Source organism: Leucoraja erinacea, chromosome 5, assembly GCF_028641065.1.
Source record: "Leucoraja erinacea ecotype New England chromosome 5, Leri_hhj_1, whole genome shotgun sequence".
NCBI classification, from domain to species: domain Eukaryota; kingdom Metazoa; phylum Chordata; class Chondrichthyes; order Rajiformes; family Rajidae; genus Leucoraja; species Leucoraja erinaceus.
In genome coordinates, this window is record NC_073381.1 from 20,448,770 (window position 1) to 20,472,392 (window position 23,623).

Below are 23,623 nucleotides of genomic sequence, written 5' to 3' on the forward strand. Positions count from 1 at the left end.
AGCACTGCCATAAGCTCAGGATTGAGGAGCACTTCAACAACAACTCCGACCCCCGACGCATGTGGCAAGGCATCCAGGCCATCACGGACTATAGACCCACCAACACCACCCCACATCCAGCGACGCCTCCTTCCTTGAAACATAGAAATTAGGTGCAGGAGTAGGCCATTCGGCCCTTCGAGCCTGCACCGCCATTCAATATGATCATGGCTGATCATCCAACTCAGTATCCCGTACCTGCCTTCTCTCCATACCCCCTGATCCCCTTAGCCACAAGGGCCACATCTAACTCCCTCTTAAATATAGCCAATGAACTGGCCTCAACTACCCTCTGTGGCAGAGAGTTCCAAAGATTCACCACTCTCTGCGTGAAAAAAGTTCTTCTCATCTCGGTTTTAAAGGATTTCCCCTTTATCCTTAAGCTGTGACCCCTTGTCCTGGACTTCCCTACCATCAGGAACAATCTTCCTGCATCTAGCCTGTCCAACCCCTTAAGAATTTTGTAAGTTTCTATAAGATCCCCTCTCAATCTTCTAAATTCTAGAGAGTATAAACCAAGTCTATCCAGTCTTTCTTCATAAGACAGTCCTGACATCCCAGGAATCAGGAACCAGAATTGAGGAGCTTAACCACTTCTATGGCCGCTTTGACAGGGACAATCTAGAGACAGCCATCAAGGCTGTGCTCCCTGCTGATCACCAACCCCTCACACTCACCCCCTACGACGTGTACGTGGCACTGAGTAGGACTAATGCACGTAAGGCTGCTGGCCCTGACGGCATCCCCGGGTGCGTCCTCAGGGCCTGTGCTGCGCAGCTGACAGACGTCTGGACTGACATCTTCAACCTGTCACTTGCCCAAGCAGTTGTCCCCACGTGCCTTAAAACCACCTCCATCGTGCCGGTGCCAAAACACTCCACTGCGGCAAGCCTCAACGACTTCCGCCCAGTTGCACTTACCCCCATCATCACCAAGTGCTTCGAGAGGCTGGTCCTGGCACACCTCAAAGGCTGCCTACCCCCCACATTGGATCCCTATCAGTTTGCCTACCGCAAGAATAGGAGTACGGAGGATGCCATCTCAACGGCACTTCACTCCGCCCTCTCCCACCTCGACAACAGAGACACTTACGTAGGAATGCTGTTCATCGATTACAGCTCAGCATTCAACACCATTATACCCTCTAAACTGATCACCAAACTCGGTAACCTGGGCATCGACCCCTCCCTCTGCAACTGGATACTGGACTTTCTAACCAACAGACCCCAGTCTGTTAGGTTAGACAAGCACACCTCTTCAACCCTCACCCTGAACACCAGCGTTCCACAGGGCTGTGTGCTGAGCCCCCTCCTCTACTCCCTCTTCACCTACGACTGCACACCTGTACATGGTACTAACACCATCATCAAGTATGCAGATGATACAACGGTGATTGGCCTCATCAGCAACAACGATGAGTCGGCTCATAGGGAGGAGGTCCAGCTCCTAGCAGCATGGTGCACTGACAACAACCTGGCCCTTAACTCCAAGAAGACCAAGGAGGTCATTGTAGACTTCAGGTAGTCTAGGGGTGGCACGCACACCCCCATCCACATCAACGGGACGGAGATTGGATGTGTTTCCAGCTTCAGGTTCCTGGGGGTCAACATCTCCGATGACCTCTCTTAGACCCACAATACCTCAACTCTGGTTAAGAAGGCTCACCAGCGTCTCTTCTTCCTGAGGAGACTGAAGAAGGTCCATCTGTCTCCTTAGATCCTGGTGAACTTCTACCGCTGCACCATCGAGAGCATCCTTACCAACTGTATCACAGTACATATGGCAACTGCTCTGTCTCCGACCGGAAAGCACTGCAGAGGGTGGTGAAAATTGCCCAACGCATCACCGGGTCCTCGCTCCCCTCCATTGAGTCTGTCCAAAGCAAGCGTTGTCCGCGGAGGGCGCTCAGCATCGCCAAGGACTGCTCTCACCCCAACCATGGACTGTTTACCCTCCTACTATCCGGGAGGCGCTACAGGTCTCTCCGTTGCCGGACCAGCAGGTCCAGGAACTGCTTCTTCCCTGCGGCTGTCACACTACTCAACAATGTACCTCGGTGACTGCCAATCACCCCCCACCTGGACACTCCTCCCACAGGAAAAACACTATGTCTGTATACATGTAAATAAATTTATTTATTGAAATCATATTCTATGTCGCTCTTCCAGGGAGATGCTAACTGCATTTCGTTTTCTCTGTACTGTACACTGACAATGACAATTAAAGTTGAATCTGAATCTAAAACCCGGAAGTGTTGAGTGCCTCAGTCTCTGCAAGATGGGGGAGCGAGAGGGTCACGTCTCAAAGTCTGAGCTGTGAATAACACTGAACACATGTCTACTAAATTCTCAGTGTGGTTTTACTGACCTCGAGTGCCCTTAATGTGGTTTGAAAATGAAGATGTGGTTGGTTTGAAAAAGCACAGCAAATGGTTGGTGGTGGTTGGTTTGAAATAAAGCACAGCAAATAGTTGGTGGTTGTTGGTTTGAAATAAAACACAGTGAATGGTTGGTGGTGGTTGGTTTGAAATGGCAAATGATTAAAAGTCTAAATTTGACAACTTCCTGTTTGCAATGTATATTGGTTTTAGATAAAACGCTATCACTAACGGCTGTGATATTTGGCCACCTTACCCAGTCCCCCTCCGCTCATCAGGTGGAGAATTCTTCCCATCAATGAAAAATAAGTGTTATTAGTGTTTAAAAATGTTGAGAATCTCTCTCTCCTGTCAATCACGCCATGAAGGCTACGCCCTTTCCAGTGGGAGGGAGAGGAATTATAAAACTCGGAAGTGTGGGTGTGGCTCAGTCTTTGCAAGATGGGGGAGGGAGAGGTCACGACTCTGCCTGAGCTGCAAATCAACTAAACACACTGAATGTCTACTGATTTGTGAGTGTGGTGTTTATGTGGTGTTTTGTGTCGTTTTATGGTAGTTTCACCCTGCTTGAAATGGTATGAATGCATTTGAATGTGGTGGCCTTGCACCCTGCATGAAATGGTATGAAACTGCACTCGAATTTCGTGGCCATGCACCTTGCTTGAAATGATATGAAACTGCACTTGAATTTGGTTGTCCTGCACCCTGCTTGAAGTGGCATGAAACTGCACTTGAATTTGGTGGCCTTGCACCCTGCTTGAAGTGGCATGCAACTGCACTTGAATTTGGTGACCTTGCACCCTGCTTGAAGTGGCATGAAACTGCACTTGAATTTGGTGGCCTTGCACCCTGCTTGAAATGGAATTCCAAGGAAAACTGTGAGTCAACTGCCGAGCCCACGAGCCGAGAGTGAGCTGCCAGCACATCAGGCTTGAGTGACTGAGCTGCCACCCCAAGAATCCATTTGGCCCACAATGTCCATACTAGCCTTCTGGAAACCAGTCCCTTCAGTCCACAACACCCAACATCAATATTGGAATTGGTGGAAAGGTGGAATATTGCGTTGGGGGACCAGCCCCCCCCTTAGGGTCCCACAGCCTAATCTTTGATATAAACTGGCATCTTCAGTTCCTTTCTATTACCTCAAATTCATAATCCTCGTGATTGTTTTTAAATCCTTTTTTTGCCCTTTCTTCTGTAATCTTCTACATCCCCGCAACCCTTTGAGATCTATCTTGATCCCCAATTCCACCATTAGCAATTATGCCTTCAACTCCCAAAGTCCTATACTTCTACACCTTTCCAATCCTCTAAAACGGGCCATATAATATATGTGATCGAATAGCGGAGCAGACTGGATGGGCATCTTGGCCTAATTCTGCTCCTATATCTTACGATCTTATGGTCTTCGATCGGGCTTTTCGGTCATATCCCTTAATGTTTCTTTATAACATTAAAAAAATCTTGTTTGGTGATTCCTGCACACCATGTCTTAGTCATTGGTTGGCTAACCAGCCTGGTTCATTGATAGGAGCCAAAGGAGTAGAAGGATTCTGGCACATAACATTATGGAGTGATACTGCACAAAAAGATTTTATTTGGGCCAGAATGCCTGTGCCATTTCCTTGGAAATTCTTTCCAGTTATTCCACATCCACTGCTTTTTCCAAAGGCCCCCGCAGATTTTCTACTTTCAATTCCATTTTGAAATTTTCTAGCAGATCTGCTTCCTTGCATACTGCATGCACCTGATAATGACAATCTGCTGTGTTAAAATAAAATTCTCCTCTCCCTCCCTTGCCTATCTCTCCCAGCTATCTTAAAGTTTTGTACTCAGATCACTGAACCTGCTGCCAATATAAACAGTTCTCCCTTGTAAAAGAAAGCATTAAAAACGTGTAGCCTCATTATTGCGACTAATCATCGTGCCTGAATAATAATCATTTGACTAATTTAGATTATCCTGTGTTTAAAAAAAACCAGTAGACATAACATATCATGGAATCAAGAAGGGTGCAAGCCAGTACCAAATATGGAGCTAGATTTAGTCGATAAACTTAATGTTTCACAAATATTTATTCAAATACCATTTATATGACGACCAAGTTCAATATAATGTTTGGAAGGTAGAATAACTGAGTTTTTACTTTCAGGTTGAATGGCTTCCATATAATGTAGCAGAGTGTCAATGTTAATCTGGATAAAATCATATGGAGCAGTGGAAGGGATTCAAATAAACTAGTGATACAGAAACAGTTTACACATAGTGCAGAAATCAGCAGGTTACAGGCAATGAAGAGGTACAAGACAACATAAAATTAAATGAAAAGGGAGAACAAGAGGCAAAAATTATTTAATTCATACAAACTATTTAAGCGATCAAGTGTTTGTTTGTCTTTTGCACAGGATATGAACCAGGACAATATAATCCTTACTTGTTGCAGCTTTACTAGCTCATTATATCAACAACAACAAAAAACACCTCAATAAATCATCGGGTATTATTTTTCCCTTATATGAAATGCTGGTAAGGCCAGCATTTAACTCCCATCAGTAATTGACATAGAGTGGCTCTAGAACCACTATCGTTCATCTGCTGGGTAACGAGTTCCAGAGTTTGGATGGACAAATGACAATGTATTTACCGTTCAGGTAGGTGTGTGATAGATGTCGGGTTCCCATGCTCTTGCTGTGCCTCTCCTTCTACACGTAGAGGCCATGAGTTAAAGTGAGTACAATTAATAGCAGGAACACACAGGATGTTTAAGAATAAATCTGACAGGAACATGTGCATTCCATTCCACTGTTTAAAGTAGGTGAGTGATATAGGAGGGAAGACTAATTAGCCTATCATCTGTTACTCGGATCTATACTTGAGGACAGAGTGGCTGGACATCTCAACAATATCTGATCAAAGATGGCTGTGTGGATCTGGGAAGATAGGGATTACCTGATTAATCTATTATTTTTTTTCAAGCTATGCTTGTAGACAGGATCAAGTCTAATTGTACTTCTGGAGTGCCTTTGGTAAAGTTTTCCATTATGTTAAATTCATAAAAATTAAGGCAAATGGGAAATTTACGTGTTGGTTATGTAATATTCCTGCCATTTTTAATCTTCCCCCAAATCACCAGATGGTCCACTTGCATCTCTGGTACCACTTGATCACTGGAGTGTTCTCATTTGCCCAGAGTTAAATGGATTATTGCAGCATCTGGTCACTTGGAATCTCTCAAACACTTCAAGAATAATCTTGCTGAATTCACTGGCTAAATCCTTCCCTGCAGGCAGAGTCCCAATTGTGGATGGTATTGTTGCAGCCTAGAACAGTTCTTCGTGTTAAATTGGAATGTCACAATCCCTAGAACGTTGATCCTTACCTTTTGGATACAAGTTAAGCTCCACCTGAGGGATCTCTGGCTGCCTGACGTGGAGGACGAGTCTGCTTATGGACATGGTCGTAGTCTTGTCCCGAAACTTTGCCTATATCCTTCGTTCCATAGATGCTGCCTCACCCGCTGAATTTCTCCAGCACTTTTGTCCACCCTGCTTATGCACATGGTCAGATCAGCAATCATATGTGATAGGAGCTGAATTAAGACATTCAGCCCATTAAGTCTACTCTGCTATTCAATCAAGGCAGAGCTCTCTCTCCTAACTCCATTCTCATACCTTCTTCCCATAACTTCTGACACGTGTACTAATCAAGCAATCTGTAGGTTCACGGAAGGCAGGGTGCATGAAGAGACGGAGAAGTCCATTCATTTGCACTTTGAGCTTCTGTGCTTGGCTGTTCATTAATCGGAAATATAATGTGCATCAGAAGGTTTGATGCCTTCTATGACAAGTCTAAACTGCGAGTAAAAGTCTTGTATACATCATTCAAAGCTTGATTGGGTTGGGAAGCCATCCCTCTGCTTGGTTGGCATTTTACACTGCGTTTGCCTCATTTTTTTAGTTCCACGTTGGTGGCACCCGTTATGAGGCGTTTGTTGGGTGACCTTTAATCAGCCTTTTCGTTCCCTAAATTAAAATCCCTCGATAGTCTCAACAATTTGCCCAGGTGACTTTCTATTGGGTAAACAACCTCCGTTATCAAGTGCTAATCTATCAAGCATTGGTAAAGCGGGTTTGCGCTGTGTGATACTAATGTGAGGGGGAAAGGAGGTGAATGGCGGATGGGACCTTTTCAAAAATAAGGAGCGGAATAAGGTGCAGGAGAATTAGAAAATAAAAGTGTACCGCGCAAACAAAAGGAAACCCATTTTTTAAAGCTTGAGCTAGTTGTAAGTGTACATCGATGTCCCATCCGGCGAGGTGTGTGGTCGTTAGAAAGATTGTTGAGGGTTCTTTGAAAGTGTGGCTTCAGGAAGACAAGGTGCTCTGGTGGTGGGAGAGAGGTTTAACATTACCCGCGTCGTCCTGTTGCTCTGGACAATTCGCAAGGCCATCCTCTGAGGTTGTGGGCCGACTGTAGTGAGGAGGCCTCCGGCCGGTCTGCTCGCCTGCCATGGCGCAAGGGCCCAAGTACAAGATACTGAGGGAACTAGGCCGTGGGAGTTACGGTGTTGTCTACGAAGCGGTGACCAAGACCGGGGGCAGAGTTGCCGTGAAGAAACTGCCGTGTGATTCACCCGTAAACTCCGAGTTGGCTCTGCAGGAGTTCTGGGCTCTGAGTCGGGTGAGGAAAAGGCATCCGAACGTGATCTGGCTGGACGAGTGTATCCTGCAGAGAGACCGGACCATGCAGAAACTGAGCAGGGGGGCGCTGGAATCCGACAGCCACCTGCAGCTGGTTGAGACCTACTTGAAGGGGAAGTGTTGCTTCGAACCGCAGTCCTCCCACTGCCTGTGGTTTGTGATGGAGTTCTGTGATGGAGGGGATCTCAATGACTACCTGCTGAGCCGAGCCCTAGACTGCGGACTCAACCTCCACTTCATGCAACAGCTGAGCGCCGCCGTGGCTTTCCTGCATCTCAACGCGATTGTCCATCGAGACCTAAAGCCGGACAACGTCCTGGTCGCCAGCAGTCCCGCGGGACCTGTTGTCAAGGTGAGCGGATCCGTCTCCAAACCCCGACAGGCAGATATACGGGAAGAGAACATTTTGCATTTCGGTAGCGCCTTTTAAGATCAATCGAAGTAACCCCTAGCCAAGCAAGTGGCTTTGACATTAAACCAACAATGCTCAGGAGGTCGGGTAGCTTTTCTGGAGAGAAATGTAATGCATAGGAAGGAACTGTAGATGCTCCTTGGGTTTTACACCGAAGATAGACGCAAAAATAAAATAACATTTTTTTAAAGCTTGAAATAGTTATAAGTGTACAACGTTGTCCCTTCGTTAGAAATATTGTTGAGGGTTCTTTGGAAGTGTGGCTTCAGGGAGACAAGGCACTCTGGTTAGAGAACGAAAAAGCTGATTAAAGGTCACCGGACAAACTGTAGATGCTGCTTTACACCGAAGATGGACACAGTGTTGGAGCAACTCAGCGGGCCAGGCAGTATTTCTGGAGAGAAGGAACGGGTCGAGACCCGTCTTCAGACAATTAATGTTTCAGGATAAGAACCTTGTTTGAAGTCTGGTGACTAACGCAATGTAGGGACTGACATTTTTTTCCATTTGATAGCAAAATTACTTAACCAGGTAGTCTATCTTTCAGGTTCTGCTTGGAAGGATGAATATTAGCTGGACTACGGAGATTTTTCATGTCTTCAATTTACACATGGGACTACCATGTTACTTTGATGCACTTCCTGCACTGTTTTAGGACACTGGAACCCCCCCCCCCCCCCAAAGTGTGAAATTTAACCTGTCTAGTCTGAGGCCTTGTGTACACTTGCCTTATTTCCTATTGATTTTTTAAACATGTGTAATCAGACCTACCCATCAGCATTAACTAGTTGGGTTTCAGAGTAATGGATTGCATCGTTAGGCTGAGATCTAGAACTCTAATAATGTCAAAAACAATTTGCTTGCCTTGTGTATGTTTGTCGCTATGAAACTAGATCCATCTAAATTGTCTTTTTATTATCCAAAATTCTCTTGTTGAAATTGATCGGGTTGAGAAAGTGGATGAGTACAACTCACTCAATCCCTTGCTGTCAGATGCCTCACAGATGTGGCTCCCATAATATCTTAATTTCATTGCACGATGTTTTTATTTCTACTCCCGCAGGGGTAAAAACAACTTAAATTTCTGTTGAGTGCCTTCGGATTGCTCCACTGTTGACAACCCATGTGCACTGACACACTCCTATTTCTTAAAGTACTGACTTGCTTTTCTCTTCTACTCTAATACCAACAAGTTGTCAAAAGACGTTCTGCCCTACAAGGGCTAAGTATCTTGGACCATTGCTTCCACTGGGTCCTTTACAAAAGGTGATATTTGGTCACTTTTGGCAACTGTGGTAATTGTTTGTTGAAGAATCAATGATTAGTGAAACTTACTGGAGACTTTATAGCATATCTCAATAAAAGCCAAGTTCCAAACCTTCTGCTGAATTTATAGATGGTATTAGAGCTGATTGGCAACAGTCATGGGTTTAAAGAGAGAGCAGGAGGCTAAGCACACATTGGTGAGGTGCACCTGTGTTGATCAATGAGATTTTGTTACTGATCCACAGTGAGGACCGCCAAAGGTCATTTGAGGCTGGAGTTGATTTATGCCATTACTAGAGCCAGGATCTTTAGGTGCTAAAAATCTCTGAAATGACAGGCAAAAAGGAAACATAAAATTACAAAAAAGGCACGAAAAAGGCTTGTTGACAGAAAAAGGCATAGAAAGGCATTTATTTCCACCACCAAAACATGGTTTAAAATGATAATTATAAAGGTATACTACATTAAATGACCAAAGTTCTGGTTGCACATAATTACTAGCATTTTTTGTTTTTTTAATTAACTGGTGTTAAACTATGTCAGACAGAATATGCTTCAGTTGTGAAAAACGTATTTCTACCTCAGCTGAGGTCACTGGTGCATACCTGAAATGAGCTACAGACTCGACTCTATTCATGTCGCTATCTTGTGCTTAAGAACTACCTTTGAGAACTTTAGCTATGTTTTGTATTTCTTCAATCCTTTGTTAGCTAAAACCACTCTCACATTTTTCTTGTATATCTTTACCTACATCGCCAGGAACTTTACGAATATCATCAGTTAATTTGTTGAAAACCTGGAAGTTATTCACTAATGTTTTGCCACGTTTCTCAAGGGAAGTAATAGCTTGTGGGAAGTTTGCAAAATTGGAAGCAATAAACACAAGATAGCAATAGAGGGGCTTTTTCTGCATGATTTTACTGACGACCCTGACTGCAGCAGATTCTTCTTCTTCAAAACAGTTGACGATTTCTTTTATCTTTTCAAAATTTGCAGTTTGGTAGAGTACAGCAGAAATCCATGTACCCCATCTAGTCAACAGGCTGAGGAGGTAGCGGAATCTCTGGTGTCATTTCCTTGCACAACTGCATATGTGATGGTGCTTTGAGGAAGATTTTCTTGACATTGGAAACTAGGCGATCGACATTTGCATAAAAGCTATGTATGTGCTCTGCAATTTTATGAAGTCCTTGAGCTAAGCATGTCAAATACAACATTTTGGGGAATAAAACTTTAGGAACATGAGCAGCTTTTTTCATGTATGGAGCTGCATCAGTCATAAACAGAAGAACATTCTCGTGTTTTATACCTTCTGGCCAAAGAACAGCAAGTGAAGATGTAAAGAACTGAGCAATAGTTGAGCTGTTTGGACTTCTCCAATACTTCCGATGTCAACAAATACCCCTTTGATGGTTGACCTGCCTCCAGTGTACCGATGACCCCATTGGCAACATATCTCCCCACAGCATAGGTTGTCTTGTCTATTGAGATCCATATTTTGTTGTATGCAACTTCATCTCTAATTTTCTGCATAATAATGTTGAAGTTGCTGTCAACATAATTTTTCCGTAATGATGACTGGCTGGGTATATGTTCCTCTGTGTATTTCTCTAAAAAACCACTGAGAGATTTGTTTTCCAATTTCCACGGTGGAATTCCAGCATCAATGAATGCCTTGCACAGATCACTCAAACTCAGATTTGCGACTGGAGCCAGCTGTTGTGAGGAGACAAGCTTGCGTATTTCCTACCTTCTGTTTCTCTGCCGCCAACTTGTGTTTAGCTGTCTGGACATGTAAATATTTCTTCTCATGATTCACTGCTTTCTCACATGCTTTGCAAAACAGCACACAGTTGTCTGTAGAGAATATATCACTCCCTTACACTCGCTACAAGAGGAAAAAACCCTGCTCCTTGGACAATTGTCAGCTGACCCCCCCACACCCCCTCCCCAACCAACACTTCACACCTACTCACAGCCTGACTCCAGTTTGAAAAGATTGGACCCTTCCCCACCTACTCCTCCCCAATCACCACTTCACACCTACTTAAAGCATGACTCCGGTCTGCAAAGACTGGACCCTTTCCTACGCACCCTTCTCCAATTACCAATTAACACCCATTTACAGCCGGGTTTCGCCCTGGTGGTGTAAATTTTCTTGTAAGTTATGTTAACACGGCAAAAAAAGGCTGATTTAGGCTCTATCGTGAAAAAGGCATTATCTTCCTGAAATCATCAAAAAAGGCATGAACAGGCACGGCATTTATGGCAAAATCCTGGCTCTAGTCATAACCAATCTCTTGAAGTACTTAATTATAGTGGAAGGTAGACAAATGCTGGAGAAACTCAGTTGGTGAGGCATCATCTATGGAGAGAAGGAATAGGCGACGTTTCGGGTCGATACAAGTGCTACTGGACGGTAGTCATTAAGGCAGGTTATTACTCCTCTTAGGAACCAGTGTGATGGATACCCTATTGAATCGGGTGAGAACTGCAGAAGTGAGAGTGAAGATATCCATGAATACTCCAGACAATTGGTCTGCACGGGTCCCTAGTCATGCATGCTCTCTTGCTGGGTATATTTTTTGTGGATTCACCCTCTTGAAGGATGCTTTGATGTCAGCTTCGGAGACTGAGATCACAGGGCTGTGGGGGCTTGTGTAGGTGTGCTGTTCTCTCTTTCAAAGCGGGCATTCAACTTGTCTGTAAGTGATGCATCATTTCCACTTGCAGCTACCCAGGTTCACCTTGTAGATGGTGATAGTGTGCAATCTCTGACACAGCTGTTGAGCGTCTGCATGCGTCTCCAGCTTGGTTTGAAATTGTCTCTTGACGCTCATGATATCCTTTAGAAAGTTATATCAGGACTTAATATTTGAGACTGGACCATTGGCCTTAAATGCCACATGTCAAGTCCTCAGCAGGTTACAAGTCTCCAGAGCTTATTGTTGGCAAAGACAGGGAATGTTTTTGTAGTAATGATTATGTTGGTAAATGTGGTAGATGTAGCGAGACCTAGTTATTTTTAATTGTGGTGTTTTGATCAGGTATAATCCTTGGTCATAAGCCTTTTAACTGCAGTTATTGAAGACTAATGTTTAATATCTTCAAGAGAAGATGTAAATTTAAAGATGCTTATTACTACGTGTAGGGTTATGGGGAACGAGTAGGACGGAGTAGATTAGCCATGATCTTTGCCGTTACATTCCTTTTGAGGGTCGTGCAAAACATTTCAAGCCACAAAAATATTTTGGTAGCAATGTTTTCTATAAAGCCTGCAGTCAAAAGTATTTTCATATTTTGAATTGAAATTGCAATGCCACATGGAACTTGGCAGCCAATTTTTCCATAAAACATGGTGTCAAAATTCCATATGACAAACTCGCAGGGCAATATGTTTGCTAGAGAACACCAAATACTGGATTAGCTCGGCGAGTTGGGCAGCATCCTTGGAGAACAAGGATGGGTGATGTTTTGGGTCAAGACTGTTCTTCAGACTGATTGGGGGGGGGGTGGGTTGGAGAGAAAAAAGCTGGTAAGGGGAGCGACGAGACAAAGAGTGACAATTAATAGGTCGACAAAGGTGAGGCGAGGGGGGAGGGCAGGATGGTTGCAACAAAGGCCTAAGATAAGGAACGTTTGAGATGGGTTTGAAGCATGGTACATTGTAAAGCCAGAGGGAGGAAATTGGCAGGCGGATGGGGAGAAATAGGTGAGATTCCAGATGGGATACATGGGAGAGAAGCAGAGGGGGAAAGGGGGGGGGGGGGGGGGGGTATGTGAGAGGTTACCTAAGATTGGAGAATTCAATGTCTATCATTGCTTGGACCTGTTTTTAATTGAATTGGATTTGGATAAATATTGGTCAAAGCATGGAGGCAACATTCCACTTTTCTGACCAAGTGAACAAAGCTCAGTTTAACACATTATCTGAAAAAAATGCTCCTCTGACAATGAAGCATCCCTCAGTACTGCTCTTTTTATTGGAGTGTCTGGATGGGACTTGGATCTTGATTCAAAAGCATCTTCTTCTTCTTCTTTCGTTTGGCGTGCACAGCCTAAAGTTGTTGGACAACTTGTTCTATTTGATCTTCCGTTTGTGCACGTCGAGTTGATTGCATTAGTCGAAACAGGGCGGACCACGTGAAGGTTGCAATCTTCCACCCTGATTCAAAAGCATGCCTTCCCGACAGAGCCACAACTGACACCAAGGAAGAGCTTGGGAAAATAATTCTCCATTCTTGGACAATGGAAGTTCTTTGTATGGACAATGTTCTTGGAGTGGTTTGAAGCCCTGCATTGATGGATTTGACAGTTCCTGTATTTGGTGTCGAGTTGTTATTTACTTTCAAGATTTAATAAATGTGAAAAGCAAAGGTCTTGTTTTTAACAACTGTAATAGTTTTCAAACTGCTGCTCAGGGAAGCTGACACTGACACTGGCCAATAGGAACTCTTCTCTTTGTTTCAGGTGGCTGATTTTGGCTTGAGTAAGTGTCAAAGCAAAGGCAGTGTGAGCCAGTGGCAGGTGTCTGATGCCTGTGGTTCTGATTTCTACATGGCCCCTGAGCTCTGGGAAGGGCAGTACTCGAACAAGGTGGACATCTTTGCCCTTGGGATCATCTTCTGGGCCATGATGGAGAGACTCACTTTTCGAGAAGCAGAGTCTGAGAAAGAACTGTTGGGTGAGTTTTGGGGAAGGGGTTTTAAACATGGGATTGTTCATGCAAATGGGAAGTGGGATAAGGGAAATGCTGCATATACAGATTCAGATTCAAACTTTATTGTCATTGTGCAGTGTACAAGTACAGAGACAACAAAATGCAGTTAGCACCTCCCAAGAAGAGCGACATAGAATATGAGCAATAAATAAATGAAATGACCACTGACCATTGAATGACAACTGACCACTCAAATCCAAGAACCACTTGCATTTACCCTGAACTTAATCTTCCAATAAGCATTCGAGGGAATTGGATCTAGAAAGTAATGCATGGGAATTTTTGCTTTCTGGGCCACTGCATCAGCAGTAGAAAGTGAGGAGTTTTTTTGTTTGGTTTTTTTTTTGCTGTCTTTCTTTTCTTAATTTGATGTTATTTGTAGCAAGCTGTTTACTCATAGGCTTAACCACTGCTATTTATTTTTTTTTTTACATTAAAAAAATAAAAAAGATTCCTGTATGAATAGAGATGTCGCCCTAAGAGCATCTGCTTCTTTTCGTGTCCATCTTGTTACAAATGTTGACCTCGCTGTCATCGTCCATCCTGAAAAGGACACGAGCTTCCGGCGTCAATCAGTGGAAGCCATCACTTGTCGCAATAGATGATGGTGGTAGCAGAATTAGCACAGGATACTTCCAGTTTCCAGCCCCACGACGTGGACACTTGTGCTATAGGGCTGGGGCATCTGCTGAAACAATCTGACTCTAGCGTACATACCCCTTGAGTCTCTGAGTTTGAGTTACTGTATTAAACTATCTTGGTAACAATGTGACACCACTTCATGGAGACACAATGTATTAATTACTGGCTGCTCACTGTTTTGAGGTGTGATAAAGGGTGAGGTAGTAAATGTGCTTGTACCACCAAGTATTTGTTTCCGAATGAACACGCAGATCCTCTTTCCTCCCAAACCAACCATCTCTTTGATGGGAAGGGCAGATCTAGTATTCTCTTTCCCCTGCCAGCATCATGTTTGCTTCTGAGTGTGGTCTAGTCTCAGGCCATCAGTTAGTTTCGCACGAGTGATTATGGTAAAGCCGTTTATTAGGAAGCGTGAGACGAATTAAAAAAGAAAAGTATCTCTCATCCTGTCGCCTTCACTCCATTAAGTGGAATAGAAATATGCTGCAGTTCTTCCAACAGTAATGTCCCAGATCCAGATCAGAAACTCTATCCCAAATATTTCTGCAATTTAAAATTTATATAATGAGATTTCCCGTTGCATCTTTAAATCATCTAGGTTCAAATGACTTGCTGGGTTTCGCAATTTATCATCAGGGAGCACTCTGAGACTGAAAATGAATTGGAAAGCTAATTGGTTATCCATTATACAAATTGCCGAATTCATTTTATCATTCTGGGGACCCGATGTTGTTAGCATTTATTGCCTTTCACTAATTGCCCCTGAGCTGAGACAGTTGAGAGTCGATGATGTTGATGATCTGGAGTCACATACAGGACAGACCAGGTAAGGACGGCAGATTTTCTTCCCTGAAGGGCATACAATACAATACGATAGAACTTTATTTATCCCAGGAGGGAAATTGATGTGCAAACTGTCATAAGAACAAAATATACATAACACAAAATACATGAATCATGAAATTAAAGTGAGGAGCGGAAAGGCTCGTCAATTCGAACCACATTAGTTTTTGTGACAATGATAGTTTTGCATTTTTTTTTCCAGATTTATTTAATTACTTGTTTTTAATTCCTTACTGCCAAGGTGGGACTTGAACACTTGTCTCTGGCTGTCAGTTCAGTAACCATATAACCATATAACAATTACAGCACGGAAACAGGCCATCTTGGCCCTACAAGTCCGTGCCGAACAACTTTTTTCCCTTAGTCCCACCTGCCTGCACTCATACCATAACCCTCTATTCCCTTCTCATCCATATGCCTATCCAATTTATTTTTAAATGATACCAACAAACCTGCCTCCACCATTTCCACTGGAAGCTCATTCCACACCGCTACCACTCTCTGAGTAAATAAGTCCCCACTCATGTTACCCCTAAACTTCTGTCCCTTAACTTTACCTTAACTTTAACTTAAAGTAACTTTAATCACTGAGCAGATAAAGTCATCATGTTTAAGAAAGAACTGCAGATGCTGGAAAAATTGAAGGTAGACAAAAATGCTGGAGAAACTCAGCGGGTGAGGCAGCATCTATGGAATGAAGGAATGGGTGACATTTCTGGTCAAGACCCTTCTTCAGACATCACATCACATTAAAGTAATCACATCAGTGAAAAGGAAATTGACTTATTTTTCGACAATTGCACATCTTTTCATGGGGTAGATTTTATCCAGGGTAATTTCTGTTTCCCTGGTATAGAACGGGACCTTCAGCCCAAAATGTCTGCTGATTATGATTCCAAGATAAATTCATATCTCCTGCCTGCACATTATCTGTATCCCTATAATTCCCTGCATATCTATGTGTTTATCTAAAAGCCTCTTGAACACCACTATCGTATCTGCCTCCACCACCACCCCTAGGAGTCCATTAAAGGCCAAAATATATAGAATATAAAAAATAGGTGCAGGAGTAGGCCATTCGGCCCTTCGAGCCTGCACCGCCATTCAATATGATCATGGTTGATCATCCAACTCAGTATCCTGTACCTGCCTTATCTCCAAACATCCTGCTCCCTTTAGCCACTAGGGCCACATCTAACTCCCTCTTAAATATAGCCAATGAACTGGCCTCAACTACCTTCTGTGGCAGAGAGTTCCAGAGATTCACCACTGTGAAAAATGTTTTCTCATCTCGGTCTTAAAGGATTTCCCCTCTATCCTTAAGCTGTGGCCCCTTGTCCTGGACTTCCCCAACATCGGGAACAATCTTCCTGCATCTAGCCTGTCCAACCCCTTAAGAATTTTGTAAGTTTCTATAAGATCCTCCCCTCAATCTCCTAAATTCTAGCGAGTACAAGCCGAGTCTATCCAGTCTTTCTTCATATGTAAGTACTGACATCCCAGGAATCAGTCTGGTGAACATTCTCTGCACTCCCTCTATGGCAATAATGTCCTTCCTCAGATTTGGAGACCAAAACTGTACGCAATATTCCAGGTGTGGTCTCACCAAGACCTTGTACAACTGCAGTAGAACCTCCCTGCTCCTATACTCAAATCCTTTTGCAATGAATGCTAACATACCATTCGCTTTCTTCACTGCCTGCTGCACCTGCATGCCTACTTCAATGACTGGTGTACCATGACACCCAGGTCTCATTGCATCTCCCCTTTTTCTAATCGGCCACCATTTAGATAATGGTCTACTTTCCTGTTTTTGCCATCAAAGTGGATAACCTCACATTTATCCACATTATACTGCATCTGCCATGCATTTTCCCATTCATCCAGCCTATCCAAGTCACCTTGCAGCCTCCTAGCACCCTCCTCACAGCTAACATTGCCCCCCAGCTTAGTGTCATCCGCAAACTTGGAGATGTTGCATTCAATGCCCTCGGCCAAATCATTAATATATATTGTAAATAGCTGGGGTCCCAGTACTGAGCCTTGGGGTACCCCATTAGTCACTGCCTGCCATTGTGAAAAGGACCCGTTTACTCCTACTCTTTGCTTCCTGTTTGCCAGCCAGTTCTCTATCCACATCAATACTGAACCCCCAATACCATGTGCTTTAAGTTTGTATACTAATCTCTTATGTGGGACCTTGTCGAAAACCTACTGAAAGTCCAGATATAACACATCCACTGGTTCTCCCCTATCCACGCTACTAGTTACATCCTCTCAAAATTCTATAAGACTCGTCAGACATGATTTACCTATCTGGCCCTGGGGATTTATCTGCCTTTAATCCATTCAATTTACCCAACACCACTTCCCGACTAACCTGGATTTCACTCAGTTCCTCCATCTCCTTTGACCCCCGGTCCCCTGCTATTCCAGCAGATTAATTATGTCTTCCTTAGTGAAGACGGAACCAAAGTAGTTATTCAATTGGTCCGCCATATCCTTGTTCCCCATGATCAATTCACCTGTTTCTGACTGCAAGGGACCTACATTTGTTTTAACTAATCTCTTTCTCTTCACATATCTATAAAAACTTTTGCAGTCAGTTTTTGTGTTCCCTGCCAGTTTTTTTTCATAATCTATTTTCCATTTCCTAATTAAGCCCTTTGTCCTCCTCTGCTGGTCTCTGAATTTCTCCCAGTTCGCTGGTAGGCTGCTTTTTCTGGCTAATTTGTACGCTTCATCTTTTGCTTTGATACCTTCCCTGATTTATTCTTTTGCCAAACTGGGATGAACAATTTTTGTAGTTCATCCATGCAGTCTTTAAATGCCTTCCATTGCATATCCACCGTCAATCCTTTAAGAATTAATTGCCAGTCAATCTTGGCCAATTCGCGTCTCATACCCTCAAAGTTACCTTTCTTTAAGTTCAGAACCAATGTCACTCTCCATCCTAATGAAGAACTCAACCATATTATGGTCACTCTTGCCCAATGGGGCACGTACAACAAGACTGCTAACTAACCCTTCATCATTACTCAATACCCAGTCTAGAATAGCCTGCTCTCTCGTTGGCTCCTCTACATGTTGGTTTAGAAAACTACCCCACATACATTCCAAGAAATCCTCTTCCTCAGCACCCCTGCCAATTTGATTCACCCAATCTATATGTAGATTGAAGTCACCCATTATAACTGTTTTACCTTAGTTGCACGCATTTCTAATTTCCTATTTGATGCCATCTCCAACTTCACTACTACTGTTAGGTGGCCTGTACACAACACCCACTAGCGTTTTCTGCCCCTTAACGTTTCGCAGCTCTACCCATATCGATTCCACATCCTCCAAGCTAATGTCCTTCCTTTCCATTGCGTTAATCTCCTCTCTAACCAGCAATGCTACCCCACCTCCTTTTCCTTTCTGTCTATCCCTCCTGAATATTGAATATCCCTGGATGTTCAGCTCCCAGCCTTGGTCACCCTGGAGCCATGTCTCCGTGATCCCAACTATATCATAATCATTAATAGCTATTTGCACATTCAACTCATCCACCTTATTACAAATGCTCCTTGCATTGAGACACAAAGCATTCAGGCTTGTTTTTACAACACTCTTACCCCTTATACAATTATGTTGAAAAGTGGCCCTTTTTGGTTTTGCCCTGGATTTGTCTGCCTGCCACTTTATCTTTTCACGTTGCTACCTATTGCTTCTACCCTCATTTTACACCCCTCTGTCTCTCTGCTCACACATTTAAGAACCCCACCTCCTCTTATTCTCTGTTTATTATTGTTTTTTTCTTTTCCCCCTACATGTTGGGTCTTTCCTTCTCTGCCTCCTGCCTCACACACTGTCTACTAGCTTTCTCTATTTGAGTCCCTCCACCCAACCGTTCTAGGTGTAATCCATTGTTTAGAAAAAAAAATCTTTCCCTACATATCTCCTTTTAACCCTGCTGCGTTCGCCTTGAAGCTATGACCTCTGGTATTTGATATTTCCACCCAGAGAAAAGGTTCTGACTGTCTGCCCTGTCTCTTCAAATCCAGTGTTAAAACACATTTGTACTCCCTGGCTTTTGACCATGCCTGAGGCTTTGCTTCTGTTTGTGGTGTTTTTGATGTTTCTTTATTTTACATGTCTTTTCCTACTATTTCTTTTGATTGTTATTTTTGGTTTATTAACTTTTTTGTCAATGATTAGTGATGTACAGCACTTTGTTGCAGCTATGTTTGTTTTTAAAGTGCTCTATAAATAAAATTATTATAATTATTATTATTCCCTAATTTTTATATAGTACAAGATACAAGATACATTTATTTGTCACATGTGCTAATTGGCACAGCGAAATGTGATCACCATACAGCCGTACAATAAAATAAAGAACACAACACACGCTAGAGTCCAACATAAAACATCCCCACACAGAAGAATCAAAGGTTTCCCTCTGTGAGGGAAGGCACCAAAGTCAGTCATCTTCCTCTGATGTTCGCCTGTGGTTGGGGCTTCCGGAGCCCTCCGCAGTAGTCGCTGCGGGCAGCCCGCCGCTCAGGCCTGCTCGCCGGGATGCTGGAACTTTGATGTCGGAACGGGAGGCCAACCTCAGCGACTTGGACTCCAAATCGGCCGCTTCCCACTGGAGTCCGCAGCTCTTGGCGTCCCCAGGCCATGCCGGGCGAAGATTTAACACTGGCGGCCCTCGGGACCCCGCAATGTCGGTCAGCGCCGCCCGCGTTGGGAGCTCCGCGAACCACAGCCCTGCAATGTTGGAGCAGCGGCCCAACGCTCCGGAGCTTCAAACAGCAATCCAGATAGGCATCGCCCGCTCCGCTGCTGCCGAAGCTCTGGTCTGGTCCTCGATCTCCGGTAGGAAAGGCCGCCCCAATCTAGCTGGTAGGCCGCGAGGTGGGGGGGGCGAGGCCGCCATTCGGAGAAATAGTCGCATCCTCGCCAGTAAGCGACTGGGAAACGTTCCCCCTTACCCCTCTCCCCTCCCTCGCATAGAAAAACAAAAGAATCCCCAAACAAAACTATCTAGACAAACTAAAATTTAAAAAAAAGATAGAAAAAACGGACAGGCTGTAGGCAGAGGCGCCCCTAGACCTATCAGGCCCCCCTTCAGTCTCTGACACCAGAGAAAATAATCCAAACCTGTACACACTCTTTTTATTGATGATACCCTTTAATCTTGTTACCTCTGCATCTCTAAAGCCTCCACATCCTTCCTGTAAGCGGGTGACCAGAACTGTGCACAATACTCTAAATACAACGTAACAGTTAGTAACAATTAACATTTTGTGAATTGAGAAACCAGAATTGTTTAAATGTTGGAGTTGATGTGTTCTGATGCAGAACTGATTCCTGTTGGATGTCAAATCTCAATTGGGCAGCAGCAAAATTGAACTGATATAATGTGAGGCAGAGAATGATAATTCTCATGTTGTAGATTTTAGAGGGGGTGCGGTTATAGTTACAGGAACTAAATACTAATCCAGAATATTTGGGGCTACTTTTGCAGGCATGTATCTATCTCGAGGACGTCACTTAGTTCCAGTGGGAAAGGCATTGATGGAGAATCCCAGCCTGGAGCTTGCAATCCCTATGAATAGTAAAAGATCTCTGAGCAAAGGTATCCAGAAGCTTCTGCAAGACATGTTGGCTTATAACCCCCGGGAGCGACCTGACGCTTTTAGTCTTGGAGCTCAAATTGAGCAGGTTATTTTCACCGGAGCAAGGCTGAGGATGTAATGGCAATCATTGCAGGTTGCTACTGTCCTGCAGTTCTGGAAACGATGGGAAGAAATATTCATCTGTATTATTACAACGGATTCTGACTATTACAACAGATTCTGGCTTTTATATGTAATTGTTGTATTGGGTGCATCGTTTTTTTCTTCTTTTTTTTTGCCTTGCAAGCTGCAGTTCCATTGATCTTGAAACAGGTTTGTGATTCTTGATTCAAAGACTACTTTCAAAACACTTATTTCCCCAGAGAGAAGTGAAGGACTTGATTTAAAAGGCTAGGTTGAGCTATGAACAGCCACTCTTGTCAAAGAGTCCCTGTTGAAAGTTGGATGTCAGAGTTCCAGACACTTACTTCACTGGCTCGCTAGGAAGCTCATCAGTTCTGCTGACTGCACCCGGTACTGCTGATCAGAAGCCTGGGATCGGGTCATCTCCGAGTGGTAAATTGTCTTCGTACTTGATCTATTGTCTAGCTTCCTGGGACCTTTCCTCTTTTCCTGTTGGGTGAATAAATAATTGATGCTCTTTTGATCTCTGTGTATCCATTTTTGAGGTGGATGGACTTTGGTGCTTGTTTTCCAGTAACGCTTGCTGTAACTCATTGTGCATCTCTAGATGGCTTAGTATTCCTAAGTACATTATTGGTATTAATAAAGTATCTTTCTCTGGAACCTATTTTGCAACAATCTGTATTAGTCCATGTCAGCAATTCATTGCAACAATGCTAGGTGCAGAGATAAACACAGCTGAAACAATCTGTGTTGAAAGATTACAGGTCAAAAGGTTGGTTGCAAAAATACAGATCCCAACATCTGTGCATTAATTAAATGTCAACCTTTGCAATTCAGTCATGCACAACATATTCCTTCAGTGTGTGACATCGGGCCCTTTAAAGTGTGGTTTGAAAATGCTTTCATGGAAATATATTTTAAATTCATGCAGCAACGTTGGATGAGAAGGAAATAAATTCTTCCCTTTGTTCTGGTCAATAATTATGCTTCTGACAAAGGGTTTCGACCCAAAACGTCACCTGTCCATGTTCTCCAGAGATGCTGCCAGACCTGCTGAGTTACTCCAGCACCGTGGGCTTATGAATAATTATGCTTCAACAGACATTACTAAACAAAAATCCAGCAAATCTTGCTTCTTATTCCTATGCTACAAGACCCAGTGCTGCCTGTGTCACATTTTAATTATCTTGCAATCATCTCCTCTGGGCCTGAAGGATCTGACCTTGAATGCCTCCATTAACTTTCTGCCTCCAAGCCAGATATGATCATGATCTTTCCTGTCACTACCTTTGCCTTCATGTCCATTCCTTTGGTTGGGCATCTTCACTGCAAATTGTTGACTTTGTTCCTGTTGCCTGAGTTGCTGAAAGTCTCCCCTGGTCTCTACTCCTCTCTGGGTCAATTAATTGCAACTTATCAACACTCCCTTGTTCCTACCTATTACCTTGTCAACTTTCAATGCTCTGCTCACTTTGGACTAAACCCAACATTATTATTAAAACTGGAGGGTGGTACTGTTGGTGACAAACGACTTCACCTGCTCTCTGATGCCACCGCATGCCAGTGAAGATCAGACCATAATCTTCAGACAATCAGTGATATTATCCCTGGATATCTTTCCTCCACATTTCTAGCTTTAGTCCTCCAACTACACACAGCCTATTTCTATTTCCTCCCCAAAAGGCACAGCTGGACTATTCTTTCTATTCTTGACTATTCTTTCTACCCTGTGCAGTTTCTTCACACGGATCAATGACTCCTCTGACACCTCTGCTGCTGATGGTTCACATTGCCTCACATTCACCGAAAAAACATCCAATCCCCTGGCATCTCCAAACCAAACTGGGGATGGCCTGGGGCTACTTTGCATCTGTCAGAGGTCCAACAACATTCTCTCCAGCATTGCCCTCCTTTACGTAGCCAATGTTATTATTATCTGATCTTCACTGGCATTGATCCATGTGTGTCACATGGATGGCTAGGAGATCCAACACACAACTATAGGTGTCTTTGTGTAATAGTCTTTGCTTTGGACCCTGTTCCAGCACATTGACTGTCTGCTCCCTCCCCCTTCTCGTACAGAATTGAGTCTCTCCACCTTTGCTTCCAATTTATATTCTCCTCGCACTTTCACCTGGTCCATCTGACACTTCCTCTCTTCACTTCTCTAACTTCATCTTGCAGGAAAGGTTATGCACTACAAACTCAGACTTAATTGTTATCAGTTTATCTGGTTCTGATATTTGCTTTTGGTCAACCAAGGGTTCTCCATCTGGTTTCTCAAAGTGTCTTCTCCATTCTGCACATCTGCTCACCACCCCTCGCCCCTCCTGGATCAAGGATAGACTCTCCATCCTCACACCAGCCTTCAATTTACACCACTGTCAATATGATGTCACCACCAAACACCTCTCCCTTTCGTCATTCCAAAGGAACCTTTTGCAGTGTTGTACCACTCCCGTATGTATCGAATCCCCATCTCGCTTCCTTTCCATTTTTTCCTGGTTTCACTCGGTTCCTATTCTCGTGAGCAGACAGCTCGCCTCTCGTTAACAAGCTGCCATCTCTTAATTAGCTCAACTGTTGCTTGTACCTCTTGACCTTTCTTGGTCTCTGTCCTAAGACATTTTCATTGTCTGCGCCCGTCTCTGCAACTTAACATCAATTTTCTTAATTCTGATTTTAAAAAGCCATTGACTGGACACAACTCTGGGAATGCTGCATTGGCTGAGTATTTCCACCTTAAACGATCTCCTGATATCTGCTGGGGTACACAAAAATGCTGGAGAACCTCAGCGGGGGCAGCAGCATCTAGGGAGGGAAGAAAATAGGCAACGTTCGGGGCCGAAACCCTTCTTCAGACTGAGGGGG

The 23,623-nt window shown here is 43.7% G+C and overlaps 1 protein-coding gene across 1 annotated transcript; it reads left to right on the forward strand.

The window, feature by feature from the left end:
* The first annotated feature begins 3,563 nt into the window (after window positions 1-3,563).
* On the forward strand, window positions 3,564-23,162 carry LOC129697016 (serine/threonine-protein kinase PDIK1L-like). Its single transcript, XM_055635208.1, has 3 exons — window positions 3,564-7,468; window positions 13,265-13,478; window positions 20,515-23,162. The coding sequence occupies exons 1-3, from the start codon at window positions 6,926-6,928 to the stop codon at window positions 20,742-20,744; spliced, it is 987 nt and encodes a 328-aa protein (XP_055491183.1). The 5' UTR covers window positions 3,564-6,925; the 3' UTR covers window positions 20,745-23,162.
* Window positions 23,163-23,623: the final 461 nt, after the last annotated feature.